General features: G+C 40.6%; 1 protein-coding gene across 1 annotated transcript in view; it reads right to left on the bottom strand.

Moving 5' to 3' along the window:
- Positions 1-1,150: 1,150 nt before the first annotated feature.
- The window catches only part of PPP1R9A (protein phosphatase 1 regulatory subunit 9A), a 364,256-nt gene continuing 347,580 nt past the window's right edge, over positions 1,151-17,826 (bottom strand). Inside the window, exons 21-22 of the mRNA XM_030200679.1 lie at positions 12,553-12,735; positions 1,151-3,115 (exon numbers count right to left, since the gene is read on the bottom strand). Coding sequence (XP_030056539.1) covers positions 2,906-3,115; positions 12,553-12,735 — 393 coding nt within the window. The 3' untranslated portion in view covers positions 1,151-2,905. The remainder of the gene's footprint in view (positions 3,116-12,552; positions 12,736-17,826) is intronic.

Here is a 17,826-nt window from a genome sequence, read left to right as displayed (position 1 = left end):
TAGATGGCCATACATATGAAGTTCAACTTTCTGACTGCTATATAAGCAGTTCCCCTTTGATTGGGTTAAACAAATGTCACTGTACAATTTTTAATGGGATTGTTTTGCACCATTAAGGATTTTTTTCATTAAAAAATAGACTATTGGTGTGGTTGGAAGTTTTTATGACTGATGATAGAAGTTGTGTATTGAGGCTTGGATGCTGTGACTTTATATCAATTGGCATCTGTAAGGATACTGCAGTCATCTAAGGTCTTTCCCCCCACCATTCCTATATGATGTTTAACCATACGGAGGGTGTTCCTCAGTCTGGGCCCCTTTTACTAAGCCACATAGGTGCCTATGCGCGCCGAATGTGCGCCAAATTGGAGCTACCGACCAGTTACCGCATGGCCCTTGCAATAATTTCAATTTTGGGGTGCATCCGCTACACACGTCTGGAAAAATATTTTTTATTTTCTGGCGCGCAAGTGGCATTTGACGCGCATTGGTCATACCAATGTGCATCAAATGCCACTTGCGCGCCAGAAAATAAAAATATTTTTTCCAGACGTGAATAGCAGAAACACACCAAAATTAAAATTATCGCAATGGCCACGTGGTAACCGGGCGGTAAATAATTTACCGCTAGGTCTATGGCTGGCGGTAAGGTCACAGACCCAAAATTGACACGCGGCAATTTTGATTTTGCCGCACGTCCATTTTCGGCACCCCCCCCCCCCAAAAGAGGCCTTTTTTACAGGCGTGCCAAAAAATGGATCGTCGCGCGCCCAAAACCCTTGCCTACATTACTGCAAGCCATTTTTCAGCGCGTCTTTGTAAAAGGACCCTCTATTTTATAAAGTGCTATACCCATAAAAGAAGAAGTAGAGTGGAAATGTTCTGCACACCAGTGACTGGTCTATAGAAGAGGGATGCTGAATGACAAAGTCAGCTGTAGTTGGGAAATGTGCAGTGGCCATCAGGAAATGAGGCCATGTATTCTGCTGAAATGAGGGGAGAGTCAGAAGGGTTGTCTCTCCTCCTCTCACTCCCCCCACCCAAAAAAAAATTATTTGGAGAATGAAGGTGAATATCTTCCTGTAATTTAAAAAAAAAAATCAGTTCAAGAGTGGACTAACACGGCTACCACACTCCTCTACTTATAAATTTCAAAGAAACAAAAATTGTAAAACAAATCTTTGGAATTCAATGGCTGTTGCTGTCTTTCATTTTGGAAACATGTACACAATGCTTTGGGATTTCAATATAAAATATTCGAAAATGAGATTTAAAGTAGAACCTTCCAGAGATCAAAGACATGATAACCTGTATGTACAAGGTAAAGACAATGGTCAGCGTTCCTGAGGGCCAGAAATGGGCTTCTGGGGAATCGCTTAAATCATTGAGAAGAAAAGCTATTTCTGAAAAAAAAGCAAGCCACTGCAGCTCTACAGGCTTCAGGCCTTTACTGCATGGCTGTATCTGCCTTGGAAACTTTCATTATATAATAGTGTGTTTTTATTTAAACCTGATAGATTTAACGTTTCTCGATTCTGAGCTCTCTGCTTTTTCATAGTGGTAGGAACTAAGCACCACTCTTGGACTGTGTAGCCCAAAGCTATTTTTCAGTTCACTATTAGTCTATAACAAAATGGAAGTTGAAGAAAAAGAGCATACAGTCAAAGGCGTGAAAACTGTGTCACCCTGTTGCTCTTAAACTGTGCTGCAGGTACTGGGATGATAGATGTTTGGCCTTTGTCATACAGCTGTAAAATAATTACCTTCAGACTCCATGATATACATCAGTCACCAAAGGCTTTGCCTCCTTGTTACTTCACAAGTAATCATTCAGCCTTTCATGTTTATTCTTAGGAAAGGGATTTGTTCCATTATGCTGCCTTTCATAGTGTGGCCCAAATCACTACCGAGATTCATTACATGACAAAAAAACACAATGAAATAAGAAAAGGAAGATAATATTAAATTAAGGTATGGGAGGTTGACGGGCTTGTTCAAGTTACGTCAGAGGAAAAGATCAGGCCACAAAGATTTGATTGTGGGACTTTGGATTTTGCACAAGAGCACACCTGAATATAACTGTATTTATTTCTTCATCAGTACTGCATGTTTGCAAGTCATGAATAACTGCCTTTCCAGGGACAAACCATGATACAGAACCAGTGGAGAGGGATTGAGTTTTATAGCTGACAAGTTAAGGGCGTATCAGCTCTGCTATGGACAACTTCAGTTTGTCTGGTTCTATGTACTGCCACTTACAGACCTGTTCACCCTTCAGATATAATTTAACTTATTGAGCAGTGTCTTCCTGGTTAAAGTATAATGAACGCAGCACAGTGAGTACAAAATGATAAATTTGGAACTGTATAAAGGAACATCAAAACTTAATTTCTGTTCAAAATCTGTAATAATCTTGGTTTAACAGCAATAAAAACACAATTTGGGACTCTTTAGATGAATAAAATTAAAAGCATATTCTGCTTCTCCAGGTAAAAATTCTTGCTGGATCATCAATTTCTCTGTGCAGTCTTCAGTGCCTCTGTGTTCCTGTGGCAGGACTAATGCACGGAGGTATCAGGGACAGCCTGAACTTCTCACACAGATACATCTGAATCACCAAGGTTCACCTCTGCTCTAAGAATGTGCAAGATCCAAATTTCTTGCTTCTCAAATAAAATTCTGAGAATTTGCCCCTTTCCCCTTTACTGGAAACATTTCGCTGTGCGATTCAATGCAAGATGTTCTGTGCAAACAACCAAATCTGGAAAATTTCTTTGTGCAAAGACGCAACATGGAAACTGTTGTAGAAATATAACATGAAGTGAACAGATTGCTTGGGAGATGTTTCTATGAGACTGGGATGAAAATTTGAGATGAAGATTGCAGATTAATGTCACTGTGCCTCCTACTCATTGGTGTTGTCTGTGGCGTCCAGGGACAGTTTCTGAGTTTTCTTTGCCTTCCTCTGCTGTTGCTCCTTCTCTTTTTTCCGCAGTCTTTCCCTTTGCTTCTCTAGTTTCTCTTGTGCTTTGCGGGCTTTCTCCAGTGACAGCTTTAAGTCCTTAAGCTTTTTTTTAATGATTGCTCTGTCCTGGGAAGAAGCCACACCCAGGGCCTAAGCAGGAAACAAAAAGAGAAGAGCAGTGCAGCTCATGAGAAGAATGAGGTGAGGTTTTCTAATGCAAAGTTCACAGTAATCGTTTAGAAAGAAAACACTTTAATTTGCTAATAAGGAACAATCTAGTCACATATCAAGAAAGCATTAATTACAATAAAGCAGTAACTATATCAACATCACAGAGAGAGGAGCAGCGCTTAGTGGGAAAGTGTTCATGCTGTGTATCATGAAGCAGTTACTCTAGTCACTGCTAGAAACACAAGATGGGAATTCCAATATGAAACTTTTGAAAATGTGATTCAAAGACATGATAACTCATTGTTATACTAGAATTATCTTTAAACTGGCTTGTTTTCTTTTTAAATCCCTCCAAAGTTGGCCCCCAGTTATTTTCTCTGTCATTTTCCTTTTGCAACCTCTCTTAGCTCTAGACATTGTGACACTGCTAATTATTTTACTTTTCCTTCTATTAAGGGAAAGAGGAGACAGCTTTTGAAAAAACTCTGGGGTCTTTTTACTAAGCCGTGGGAAAAAATGGCCTGCGGTAGTGCAGGCGCGTGTATTGGGGGCACGCCAGGCCACTTTTTACCGCATCTACAAAAAATGTTTTTTTTATAATGGGATAGGAAAAGAGCCTGCGATAAAAATGAAATCAGCACGCACCCAAAACTGGCCTGAACCCTTAACGCCACCCATTGATCTAGCAGTGAAGGCTCACGCGCTACACACATGGTGACCGGTTGGTGTGCGCCAAGTGCCAATTGCACGCATAGGATGAAATAAATAATTCATCCAGGTGTTATGGGCATGTGCAAAATCTGAAATTACTGCCAGAAAGGCGTGCTGGCCTAGCGGTAGTCTCATTTTGGCACTTGCTGCACGAAATATTGCTATGGTTTCGTTCATACTTACAGAACATGCGGAACGGCATTTATGATATGATGTCTAACTCGGACATTGGACATTTTGCGCTAAACATCCCAAATCCGAATAGAAAACATGACTATTTTCGAAATCGCAAAACAACATTTTTTTTTTAAATACCATTTGTAACAAGGTTTTGTGCTTTGTGCATCTATCTTTTCTGGCCATTAAAAAAAAAAGAAGAAGCAGAAATTAAAAATATAGAAAATCAAGCCACTGGGATGTAAGAGGGGTCAGCATTTTTAACAGACTGGTCTGCCAGACATCCCAGGAAAGCAATGGGGCACCCTAGGGGGGAGGGACTTGATATAAATGCTCCCAGGTACACATCTCATTTTTGCTCTCTTATCTGCTGAGCTCCCCCAAAACCCACTATCCCCAACTATACACCACTACGATAGCCCTTATGGGTGAAGGGGACACACCTATATGTGGGTACAGTGGGTTTCTGGTGAGTTTTGGAGGGTCACAATTTCCACCACAAGTGTAACAGGTAGGAGGAGGTATGGGCCTGGGTCCACCTACAGTGCACTGCACCCACCATTACACTACTCCGGGGACCTGCACGCTATTCTAATGGACCTGGCTATAACATCTGAGGCTGGTACCATTTTTATTCACATTTTTTGGGGGTGGGAGGGGGTCATTGATCACTGGGAGAGTAAGGGTGGTCATTCCTGATTCCCTCCAGTGGTCATTTAGGGCACCTCTTTTGTGCCTTAATCGTTCAAACAGGTCTAGACCAAAACGTTCAAATTTTGGCTGTAAAACGTGCCAAAGTATTAGGCACGCTCTAAGCCCACTCTAAACCTGCTTTCAAAATGCTCCCTTGTGGTTTGGACATACTGCACACGAAATGCACAGATAAACATCTGCAAAACAGGTTTTGAAAATGCTGATTTGGTCATTTAGAGAAGGAATCCATCCAAGTGGTGCTTTATGACAGTTTTTGGACATTTTTCTCTTTTGAAATGAGCCCCTTCAGGTTCACTGGCTTAATTCTTTATCTAAATCATTTGACTTAACTAGTGGGGTTCTGGGGTTCCTCGGGATCAATTTGGGGCCAAATACTTTTTAATATCTCCCTTTCACCCTGAGTTCATTTCATTCAATCAGTTGAAATTTCTTTTGTCATGTATGCTGATGATCCAGTTAATTTTTCCTCTTCAATCTTGATCTGCTCAAATAATTTCTGATATTTCACAAAAACTTGACCTTATTGCTGATTAGCTTTCATCTAACCAAACTAAACTAAACTAAACATTTCTAATACAGTAGTGGTTTTCTTTCCTTTCATTGGCCCTGCCACAGTTCCCTTCCTTCCAATGATTCACAACTTCCAAATCACACTTAAAGATACAATTAAAATCACTGAAGTTATCTTTAGTTAGTCATCTTAGATTTACTCCTCCTATCTCGTCAATTATACAGAACTCATTTTCTACACACAAATATGCGCAGATTGTTCTCTTCTTGACTTAGACTCTACTTGACTGCTGATACATTCTTTAATTATGACCTGTCCTGACTATTGTAATTCTCTTCTATATGGTCTACCCCAGTATCAGCTTCATAGGTTACAAGTGGTCCAAACACAGCCTCCTTGTATCTCTCGCTCCTTTCCCCTCTTCAATCCAGCATCTCCCCTCTACATCTCTATTCACTCCTTGTTAATCCTTCCCCCACCAAAAAAAAATGGTCTGACATCTTTCTCCTCCCAACATGGTTCAGCATCTCCGCCTTCTCCCTCTCTCTCCTCCTCCAGCATCTCTCCCTCATCTCCTTCCTCTTAATCAAGCATCTCCCCTCTTTCTTTCCTGCAACCCTCCCAAATGGTCCATCAAGCATTTTTCCTCTTCACCTCCTCCCCTTATATGGTCATGCATCTCTGCTTCTTAACACCTCTCTGTGGCCTGCCACCTCCCCTCAATTATTCCTTTCTCCACTCTTTCTTAGGTTTTGCTGCAACAGTGTTGCAAGACACTGTCTGTGGAGCCTCGTGCTCAAGTGTGCCGAAAGTCGCTGTCGGGTCTTGTCCCCCTGATGCACAGTTCCTGTTGTCTGTGCACTTCCAGGGGTCTGTGCTCTGGCCGCTGCTTTTTAACATATTTATAAATGACCTAGAGATGGGAGTAACTAGTGAGGTAATTAAATTTGCTGATGACATAAAGTTATTCAAAGTCGTTAAATAGCGGGAGCATTGTGAAAAATTACATGAGGACCTTACGAGACTGGGAGACTGGGCGTCTAAATGGCAGATGACGTTTAATGTGAGCAAGTGCAAAGTGATACATGTGGAAAAGAGGAACCCGAATTATAGCTACGTCATGCAAGGTTCCATGTTAGGAGTCACGGACCAAGAAAGGGATCTAGGTGTCGTCGTTGATGATATATTGAAACCTTCTGCTCAGTGTGCTGCTGCGGCTAAGAAAGCAAATAGAATGTTAGGTATTATTAGGAAAGGAATGGAAAACAAAAATGAGGACATTATAATGCCTTTGTATCGGTCCATGGTGCAACCGCACCTCAAATATTGTGTTCAATTCTGATCGCCGCATCTCAAAAAAGATATAGTGGAATTAGAAAAGGTGCAGAGAAGGGCGACGAAAATGATAAAGGGAACGGGACGACTTCCCTATGAGGAAAGGCTAAAACGGCTAGGGCTCTTCAGCTTGGAGAAAAGGCGGCTGAGGGGAGATATGATAGAGGTCTATAAAATAATAAGTGGAGTTGAACGGGTAGATGTCAAGCGTCTGTTCACGCTTTCCAAAAATACTAGGACTAGGGGGCATACGATGAAGCTACAATGTAGTAAATTTAAAACGAATCAGAGAAAAGTTTTCTTCACTCAACGTATAATTAAACTCTGGAATTCGATGCCAGAGAATGTGGTAAAGGCGGTTAGCTTAGCGGAGTTTAAAAAAGGTTTGGACGGCTTCCTAAAGGAAAAGTCCATAGACCGTTATTAAATGGACTGGGGAATATCCACTATTTCTGGGATAAGCAGTATAAAATGTTTTGTACATTTTTGGGATCTTGCCAGGTATTTGTGACCTGGATTGGCCACTGTTGGAAACAGGATGCTGGGCTCGATGGACCTTTGGTCTTTCCCAGTATGGCAATACTTATGTACTGATGTAGGTGGGACCCGGTAGTGACTTTCCGTGCATCTGGAGCGTGAGGCTCCACAATCAGCAAAAACTAAGAGCGAGTAGAGAAAGGGATGTTCGAGGGGAGGGAGCAGGCCACAGAGAGGTGTTAAGAAGGTGCTGGATCATGTGAGGATGTGAGTAGAGAAACATTGGCAGAACGATTTTCCATTCCTTAATTGGAGTTTCAGCTTCCACAGCAGGACTGCGGGAGATAATCCACCAAAGTAGGAGTCTCCCGCTGAATGCAGGAGACTTGGCAGGTCTGCCTTTACTGTATAGCAGCACCTATCTCGGCTTCTTCCAGTCTGAAGTATACTTCCATTACATAATGGTGTGTTTGTCTTTAAATCTGATACATTCAGTTGTTTTTGATTCTGAGCTGTCTGCTTTTTCATAATCTCTACAATTCTATAAATCCTTAGAAGAGAGATAATAATGCAAGCATTACACTAATGAGACTTAAAATTTGCACCACATAGTATAAATATGTGAAGAGACCTTTGGTATATTGCACTGCAGGACTGATTTACTAACCTGCTTTATTGGCAAAACTTACTGCGCCAATGCAAACCAAAGTCGTTATAAGCAGTTTTTTTGCGGTGGCTACAATGTAAGGCACATTACATTATAGGTCTCATGGTTTTTGACAATACTTAAATATGCTCATAAAAGGCACAATTCAAATTAAATGTCCTTACATTTCCCAGTAGAAAAGCGATGAAGTGCTCACAGTCCAAATCAATAACACCCCTGTTTACTAAGCCGTGCGGCAATGCTGACACTGCCCATTCAAAGTGAATGGGCTATTGTCAGCATTACCACACCGACAGCCGCTAGCACAGCTTAGTAAACGGGGGTGGGGGGTAAATAACAAAAGATATCAAACGTAGCTCAAATTCAGTCCACTGAGGTTTCCTTGAGGCTTACACATTGGGTCCAATGAGGATCCTCATTTCATAACCTGCTTCAGGGACCTGTCCTTGCTCAAAAACCAGCTGACTACTGTTGAATATTGGGAAGGCTCAATCCCTGAGAAGAACTCCTTTTATTAATAGATCACATGAAGTGAGATGCTCTGTTCATTCTTTTCACATAAATTTATCATTATCAGTTGTGTTATTTTATCCCTGTTCTCTTTGTTTTTTATTTGTTCAATGTAATGACATCAACACAACAACTAGTGTTTCCTTTCGTAAGCCCTTGCTCTCCACAGAACTCTAAATAAAGTTGTTTTGTTAACATCATTACATTGAAAAGAGCTTCGCACTTCAGGTCTATTAATAAAAGGAGTTCTTCTCTTTCAGCAATTGAGCTTTCCTAATATTCAATGGTAGTGAGCTGGTTTTTTTAAGCAAGGACAGGTCCCTGAAGCAGGTTATTGAATAATATTGTTATTGGGTCCCAGGCCTGACTTTGATTCAGGATTTAAAATGAGATAAAAACTTATAGGCCTGTGTCTCTGACTTGAACTTCAGTGTTGCTCAAAGGCATATAAGCTATTGGGACACTGCAGAACAAACAGAAAACTGCAAGGGTGATTGACAGAGTAACATTGTTTAGCAACATGGTGGCCACAGATGTGTTAGTGAAAAATAGTACAAAATGGATCCTCAGGAAGATGTAGCAATATGGTGGTAACATGTTTTTGAAAAACAAAGCAAAGATGGCTTCATAGATGACCAGGTGGTGTTTTGAGGACGATATGGTCAAAAATGTAGAAATGAGGGGGCTTGCTGAAATTTGTGGTAGAGAGATTCAATAACAGTTGAATCTAAAGATGTAAACATGTTTACAAGATTTGAAGCTACTCATTACCATAGCCAATCAGTGTTAACTATGACATTAACATAGATCCAATCAGGTGTGCTTACTGTCATATTACCCATATCCTGAGTAGACCTATAAAAATAAGTGTACTTCCTACTTCAAACCAGAGAGATAGCCTCAGAGCTGCTCTCTCCCTATGAGAAACCAAATCAAATTGTGCTTGATTTGACAAGCAACCCAAATGCTTTTTCATAGGTAGCTTAAAGTCTTTATCTATTAATTGGCTTTGGGAATCTCCCCTAAGAATATGATTTTATTCTTATAACTCCTCTGTATTGCTTGCTTTGGTAAGTAAAATAAATTATAGAAGGAAACCTATCTCTCTCTTTATTTATCCTTATTTAGCTCCCTTATTAGTTGGGTTTAGGTTATTACTCTATCAGGTAAAGGAGTCAGTATAGAATAATTTGCAGCCTGGCACTTCCTCGTCCTTACTCTCAGAGGCCAGTCCTCTGGGTTTAATGGCTTGGAAGTAGCCGAATTATAAACATTATGAAATGAGGACCCTCGTCAGACCCAAGGTATAATTTTTATTTATTTATTTATTTGCATTTGTATCCCACGTTTTCCCACCTATTTGCAGGCTCAATGTGGCTTACATAGTTTTGTTATGACATTGTTATTACAGGGTGTCAGATACAATTAATAATGTGCATAGATTAGGTAAGGGGAGAAAGAAAGGAAAGTATTAAGCGGGTAAATGTAAGCCTCAAAGAAGCCACATTGGACTCAATTTGAGCAAATTTTGATATGTTTCTATTTATTGGTTTGGATGTTGAGCACTTCATCACTTTAGTGAATTAGTCCTGCTGTGCAATATACTGAAGGTCTCATGAACTAGGCACTACTACTCAAAAAAATTAAATCTCTAGCTTTTCAAGGGCAATTCTGTAACTGACTGCCTGCAATTAGGAACGGCACGTGGTAGGAGCCTATCCTATAACAGAAAATAGGCATCTACAGCGTAACCTCTGTATCTTTGAGCCTAACATTCACACACTCTCTTACGTCAGCGAGGTGGTGTAAGTGGGGGAAGTATGTGGAACTGCCTTTCTAGTGTCTAACTCTGGATGCCAATTACTGAATTATCCCGTTTGGACTAGATTCTATATATATAGCACCTGTAAAATCGGCACTGAAAAAATTTCTGCCTCGGCGTATTCTACAAACCACGCCTAAATTTAGGCACAGTTTACAGACTACACCTAGCGGCAATGCCTGTGCCTAACTCTAGGCGCGTCCATTTACACCAAGTAAAACTTAGTGTAAATACCGGTGCCTAAGTTAGGCACAGAGCAGGTGTATTCTATACATACAATTTCAGAAAGCCCATGACCTGCTTATTCCACGCCTATGGCCATGCCCCCCTTTTGGCAGCATGCATTAGAATTTACATGTACCACTTTACAGAATACACTTAGCAAGTTGTGTGCATAAATTGTAATCAATGCTAATCAGTGTCAATAATTACTTAAGTGGCAATTATCAGAGCTGATTGGCTTAAGTCATTAAATTGCATGTGCAAATTTATTTTATTTAATTATCTTTATTTATTTATAAAATTTCTAGCCCGCATCATCTACAATTCTGAGCGGGTAACAAAATACAATCATAATTATAAACATAAAACATAAACACAAAACAACATAAGCACACAACAAATGCATCATCAACTCTATCCAGAAGCAGTCATAAAATCCTACATTAAAGAGCTGAAAATGCCCTATGAAATAACAGTTTTTAAGGCTTTTTAAAAAATCAGACATATTCTTCACAGACCTCTTCATGTTGAGTTTCACTTAAAGGAGCGTGCAGGACGTGAGGAAGAGACAGCAGGGCAGGGAATGCAGCAGCGCCAGAAACTGGCTCTGGAGAAGGCTTCAGCTGGCGGGAGTTGGGGACCCCCGCCAGCAAAGGTATTTGCTGCTGTGGGGTGCGGCAGGGCAGCGAGGGGAGTGGCGAGGCAGTGGGGGGGGGGGGGCGGCAAACTAAAATGTGCCCCCTCACCTCCAGCTCTGGCCCCTCCCACCGAGAGGTCTGGCTATGCCCCTGATTCTCCCCCTTCCATCTTCTCAAAATCTATTTCTCTATCTGTACTAATTAAATTTGTAAGCCACATTGAACCAAACGTGTTTGGTATATGTGGGATAAAATACTGCTATAAATAAACAAAATAAATTGGCCCCTCTGCATGCTAACTAGCAATCATTTTACTACTCCCGAACAACCTATTGCTTCTGCTGTTCTGGCCTGTGTGGTAGGGCCATGCTGGCAGGTTACAATATTGCTGCTATAGCACACTATATCAAATCTGATCAGAAGTACCAGCATCAACCTGTTATCATAAATAATAAACTGCTTTGCATGTGTTTGCATTGCAGCAACTCACTGTCTGCAAAACTCTCACAGCCTAATTGTCTAAAGCAGTTAGATTCTTGTGTGAGGTCATTTGTCACACATCTGAAATGACTGCCTCCAGGCATTTAGGAGGATGTAAGGGACTGCATAATTACTTTTAAACATAATAATTTGGGTTGAGTTCAGGCCCAGAGAGGAAGGAGGGGAGGGAAGACAAGACAGTTAATACAACTTTGGTTAGCCCTGGCAGCTGAGGAACAGCAACACCTGCTGGGAAGAAAACTGGAAAAAAAATCACACTAAAAATGTCTTTCAGTTAGTATCATTTTTAACCACTGGAGGGATGGGATTAATATCTGGGGTGTGCATTTAAAAAAAAACTATCAGTATTCAACATTTATGCCCAACGTCACAACTGCATAGAAGCAACTCATATGTGGCAACAATCACTGATTCACTGTATGATTCTTTTATAATTTATGACCTCAGCGGTGACTTTTTTCACAAGAGCCACTCTACTCTTGGCTCACCTGCCTCTTTATCGGTCAGTTAAATCTTACATTTAATGTAATTTTAAACCTCATCAATGTTTAACTTTGACTACAGGAAGACTGGGAGACGTATTTTCAAAGCACTTAGACTTACAAAGTTCCACAGTAACCTATGGAACCCTTTTACTAAGCTGTGTAGGCACCTATGCACGTCCTACGCGTCTCAATTTTGAACTACCACCCGGCTACTGCGTGGCCCAGATGGTAATTTCATTTTTTGCTTGCATCCACTAAGCGTGCCGGAAAATATATTTTATTTTCCAGCGTGCGGCACTAACCAGGTGGTAATCGGCATTGTATGCGCGTAGACCATTACTGCCCAGTTAATGCGTGAGACCTTACCGCTAGGTCAATGGGTGGCGGTAAGGTCTGAGGCCCGAAATGGACGCACGTCCATTTTCGACCCCCCAAAAAAGAAAGGCCTTTTTTTGCAGGTGCGCTGAAAAACGGACCTGCATGCGTCCAATACACGCGTCTACACCAGCACAGGCCACTTTTCGGTGCACCTTAGTAAAAAGGAAACCCAAGTGCTTTGAAAATGAGCCCCTGGATCAGCCAACACAACTTTACTTACTACGCACAAAACTGTTCAGAAATGACACTCTCTGGTTGAATTCCTTACCTTCAGTCTACTTCCATCCAGCTGAAGAAGCTGCTCACCATTAATGCTCTGGGCGATGAATTCCGGCACATACTGTTCCAGGTTCAGTCCCATTAACCAGTGGGATACCTGCTGGGTATTCCATTCCTGGACAGAACGGTTCTGCCATTGACTGTGTTTGGGAGACTGCCCATCATCCAGGATCTGTGACAAGAATGCTCTGTAGTATTATTACCACGGCAAGCCTATGCAGCAGTCTATGTAGATTAAAAACACAAATTACACAGAAATGCATGCACTGAGCAGTTTAGCAATGAAATACTATATGGCTACATGGAAAAGGAGGAGTGATCTGCGATACCATCAAAGTGCACCCCTGTACCCTATATCACTGTCTATTATATCTGGACAATGGGGCAATGTGTTTACACACTGGGTAAATGCTGGAGTGAGGCACCAAAGATACATACATTAAGGAATTGCTACTGACAAATGATCTATTAAAGGTAACCTGTTCTACTTCTTCAGTGTGCTAAAAATATGACACATACTCATATGCTCATAAGAACACAGAAACTGCTATATAGGGTCAGATCAAATATCCATCAGTTCCAGTATCCTGTTTCCAACTGTGGTCAATCCAGGTCACAAGTACCTTGCAAGATTCTAAAAAGTAGCAAGATTCCATGCTACTTGTCCCCAGGGATAAGCCATGGTTTTCCTCAATTCTATCTTAATGTTGTAGAGTTTTATATGCTTTTCCTCCAGAAACTTGTTTAATTTTTTCTTTTAAACACGGCTATGCAAACTGCTTTTACCACATCCTTTAGTAAGAATAACAGAGCTTCATTATTCAAATATCTTAATATATTTTAAATGTACTACTTGTGGGGGCATTTTCAATATGACGTCTAAGTCCGATTTTGGATGGTTTGCACAAAACGTCCAAAATCTGAACAGGAAAGGAGATCATTTTCGAAAAAGAAAAAAAGTCTATCTTTTTTCTTGAAAATACTGTTTCAAACAAGGTTTTTTGTTCTTTGGACATTTTGTTTTTTGGCCCATTAAAAAAAACAAACCCCAGAATAAGTACAAAATGTAGAGATTTATGCCATTGGGATGTAGGAGGAGCCAGCATTTGCTCCCTTATCTTCTCCCCTGAACCCTCCAGAACCCACCCAGAACACACTGTCTCCCACTACAATAGCCCTTATGGGTGAAAGAGGCACCTATATATGGGTACAGCAGGGTTTTGGTGACTGTGGGAGGGGGGTCACAGTTTCCACCACAAGTGTGACAGGGAGAGGGAGACAGGGACCTGGGTCCCCCACTCCATAGTGCACTGCACGGACCACTACACTACTCCAGGGACCTACATGCTGCTCTAATAGACCTGACTTTAACATCTGAGGCTGTCATAGAGGCTGGTAAGTACTATTTTTACTCACATTTTGGGGAGTGGGCGGGGGTCAGTGACCACTGGGGGGATATTGGGGGGTCACCTCTGATTCTCTCCAGTGGTCACCTGTCATTTAGGGTACCTTTTTGTGCCTTATTCGTTCTGAAAACAGGTCTGGAAGAAAACATCTTAGTTTTATTCCTGAACGATTTTGTTTTATTCCATTATGGCTGTAAAACATCCAAGTGTTATCATGCTCTAATCCTGCCTTCGAAATGCCCCCCCTGACATGCCCCCTTGTGATTTGGGTGCACTGTAGATGAATTGCATAGATAAACATCTGCAAAATAGGTTTTGTAAATACCGATTTGGAAGTTTTGAGAAGAAAAACGTCCAAATGGTGCTTTATGACACTTTTTGGATGGTTTTTCTTTTTTGAAAATGAGCCCTATAGTGAGTTGACGGCTTGTCTCCTAGTCTTTGTACTATTTGAAAGAGCAAACAATCAATTTATGTTTACCCATTCCACTTCACTTAGGATATTATAGAACTCTTCAGCTATCTTTTCTCCCAGCTCAGTGGTTCCCAATCCTGGTCCTGGAGGCACCCCAGCCAGTCAGGTTTTCAGGATACCCAGAATGAATATTCATGAGAGAGATTTCCATGCACTACCTCTACTGCATGCAAATGTCTCTCATGAATATTCATTGTGGGTATCCTGAAAACCTGACTGGCTGGGGTGCCTCCAGGACCAGGTTTGGGAACCACTGTCCCAGCTGAAGAGCCCTAACCTTTTAGCCTTTTCTCATAGGGAAGTCAGCCCATCCCCTTTATTCTTTTGGCCACCCTTCTCTGTACCATTTCTAATTCTACTATATTCTTTGAAATATGGTGACCAGACTTGTAGAGAATTCTTTTTCTCTGTTGATTCTTCTTTTTCTTTTCTGCTTTTCCCCCTCTGTCTTATCATATCATTGGCATTCTTTTCACCCTTCTGTATTGATTGTACACCACATCAATATGCTAGCTCATAAGAGGTGGTATTAAACATTAATTCTCAAGATGAGATTGCACCATGGAGCAATACAGAGACATTACAATATTCTCTATTTTATTTTCCATTCTTTACCTAATAATTCCTAACATTCTGTTTGCTATTTTGGCCACTGCTGCACACTGAGCAGAGGGTTTCAGCTTATTGTCCTCAATAACAACTAAAGGGGTATTTTACTAAGGCACACTCACGTTTTTGGCGCGTGCTAAAATTGTAGGCACGCTAAATGTTAGAGATGCCAATGCATTCCTATGGGTGTCTCTAACGTTTAGAGTGCCCACATGTTTAGCGTGAACTAAAAACGTGAATGCGCCTTAGTAAAAGATGCCCTAAGTCCTTTTCTTGGGTGGTGACTCATAATGTGGCACCTAGCATAATGTACAAACAAAAAAAACAGCACCACGGGCCTTTAAAAATGGAACACAGTTCTTTAATGAATGAGCCTTGACAAAAAGGTCTTTTTGTCAAGGCTCATTCATTAAAGAACTGTGTTCCATTTTTAAAGGCCCGTGGTGCTGTTTTTTTTTTTTTTTGTTTGGACTTTAGTTTGTACTTTGTTCCCTCTCTTTTGTTATAACCTAGCATAATGTAGCTATAATTTGGGTTGCTCTTCTCAATGTGCATCACTTTCCACTTATCCACATGAAATTTCATCTGACATTTGAATCCCAGTCTACAAAGGTCCTCCTACAATTTCATACAACTAACGTATTTACAATTTTGAATAATTTGGTGTCATCTCCAAATCTGATTACCTCATTCATCATTCCCATTTCCAGTCCCAGTACAGATCCTTGTGGCAATCCACTATTCACCTTCCTCCGTCCATTTTGCCCTAATCTATTTTCTATCTTTTAGCCAATTCCCAGTCTACACCAGGACATTCATGACTGTTTAGGAGTCTTGCATGAGGGACCTTGTGAAATGTTTTTGCCACACCATATATTTGTATTGGTTTTCATGCATTGTATCAAAGGTGCTTTATTTTATGGAATAATTGTAACAAGAGGTAAGCAGGCAGAAAAAGATTGACCAGCTTCAGCAGGCCAGTTGGGGAGAAGGCAGTTGTTTAAAAGTAGAAATGCTTTCTTTTTCTTACACTTTTTCAAAAGCAAAACTGAATCTGGAGGAACCTCGGAATTTACAAACTAAGGGGATCTTTTGCAAAGCCGAGCTAGCATTTTTAGGACCCTGTTTACGAAGACACGTTAGCATTTAAAAAACGCCTACAATCAGCAGGCATGCTAACCATGTAGGCACTTATAGGGATATTGTAGGCGCGTATATGGTTAATGAGTGTACAAGGTTAATGCATGTTAAAAATGTTAACATGCCTATAATGTGGCTTAGTAAACAGGGCCCTTTAGCCTGCTGTAAAAATCAGCTGGCGGTAAACGCTGAAACACCCATGGGCGTCTCAGCGTTTACTGCCAGCTGAATTTTACTGCGAGCTAAAAATGTTAGTGCAGCTTTGTAAAAGGTCCCCTAACTTTCTGTAATGATCATTTTCTGGAGATAGAGACTTTCTCATGTGCCAAATGTTTTAATGTGGTTTATGATCTATATCAGCATGACATAATAGTTTGCTGTATGTGAAACCCAATTTTACACAGATTCTAAAATATCCCCTTCATTTTACATAGCAGATAGATAACGTAAGAAACATGCCATATTTCCTTTATAGACACTGTATTGATAACAAGAAGATAAAAGACCAAAAGATTTTGAATTTTAAATAATTTTTTTTACCAGTTCTTTGATTCAAAACAGACAAGCAACTCTGTAACTATGGATCTAAGCTTCTGCCAAAGCGAGTCATTCACCATGCACAGAAAATGTAGATGATGCATATCAAGTGATGTGCAGCGTGCCATGCAAACACAGAAAAATAACAAAAATAAAAAGTGCACTATTAACATGAATAAAATGCCAAGCCATCATGATGAGAAAGCAAAGACGTTTGTTTCACAATCCAGACAGAATGCCACAGACAACACTGTGATACATAAAAGAGGGGTTCGACAAGTAGAAAATTGCCAAGTTGCCATTAAACTCTATACCAACTGGCTTGTGGACTAAGATATGTATCAACAACAACCAAAACTAACAAAGTTTGCTGTAAATTTGCACCAATTTAAAATCTTATTTAGGTGGAAGAAAGAGTAAAAATAGTGCTACAATTTTAACACAGCTACTGTATATCTAGTCAAAAACCTCTCCTTCCTAATTTTTTTAAATTTTTATATCATTTTAATCTTATCCTATATAATAAAAAGCACCTCCAACATTCTGAAGCTGACTCCGTGGCACTGTGGCAGTGTAGGGTTCGTAAGTCTGTAGTTCAGCGTTTCATTGGCTCTCACTGTCAACAAAGAACCAATCAGACAGAACGGAACTTGGAGGAGGGAAGTGGAATGGATTGAATCTCTAACAAACAATCATATACAGGGAGGTACGAACATCAGTGGAGGCAAGTGCATAGAACGGAAGGGAAGACAAACATTTAATCACTTTGCCACTCACACACACACACACACTCAATCACTCTGTGTATCTCTCTCTTACACTGTCTGTAAAACACACTGTCACTCTCAGTCTCTCACATGGGCAACTGTATGTTGCATTCTCACGAGTAAGGAGCTCTTCTGATGTGATTGTTAAACTGATTGAAGGGCCTGAACAAGGGAAACTTTTACCACATTGTAACACGGTTTACACAAAAACTATTATATATAAAGAAATCTTACACATGTAAACAACAATTATATTCAGAATACAACCATGGAAACATTAACGGCAGGAACTCATTACATTGCTAGCGCCCGTTTCATTGCGTTAAGAA

The sequence above is a fragment of the Microcaecilia unicolor genome, chromosome 1 (assembly GCF_901765095.1).
Source record: "Microcaecilia unicolor chromosome 1, aMicUni1.1, whole genome shotgun sequence".
Lineage (NCBI taxonomy): Eukaryota > Metazoa > Chordata > Amphibia > Gymnophiona > Siphonopidae > Microcaecilia > Microcaecilia unicolor.
Note: the sequence above shows the minus strand (reverse complement) of the source record. Positions and strands in the feature narration are given on the sequence as shown.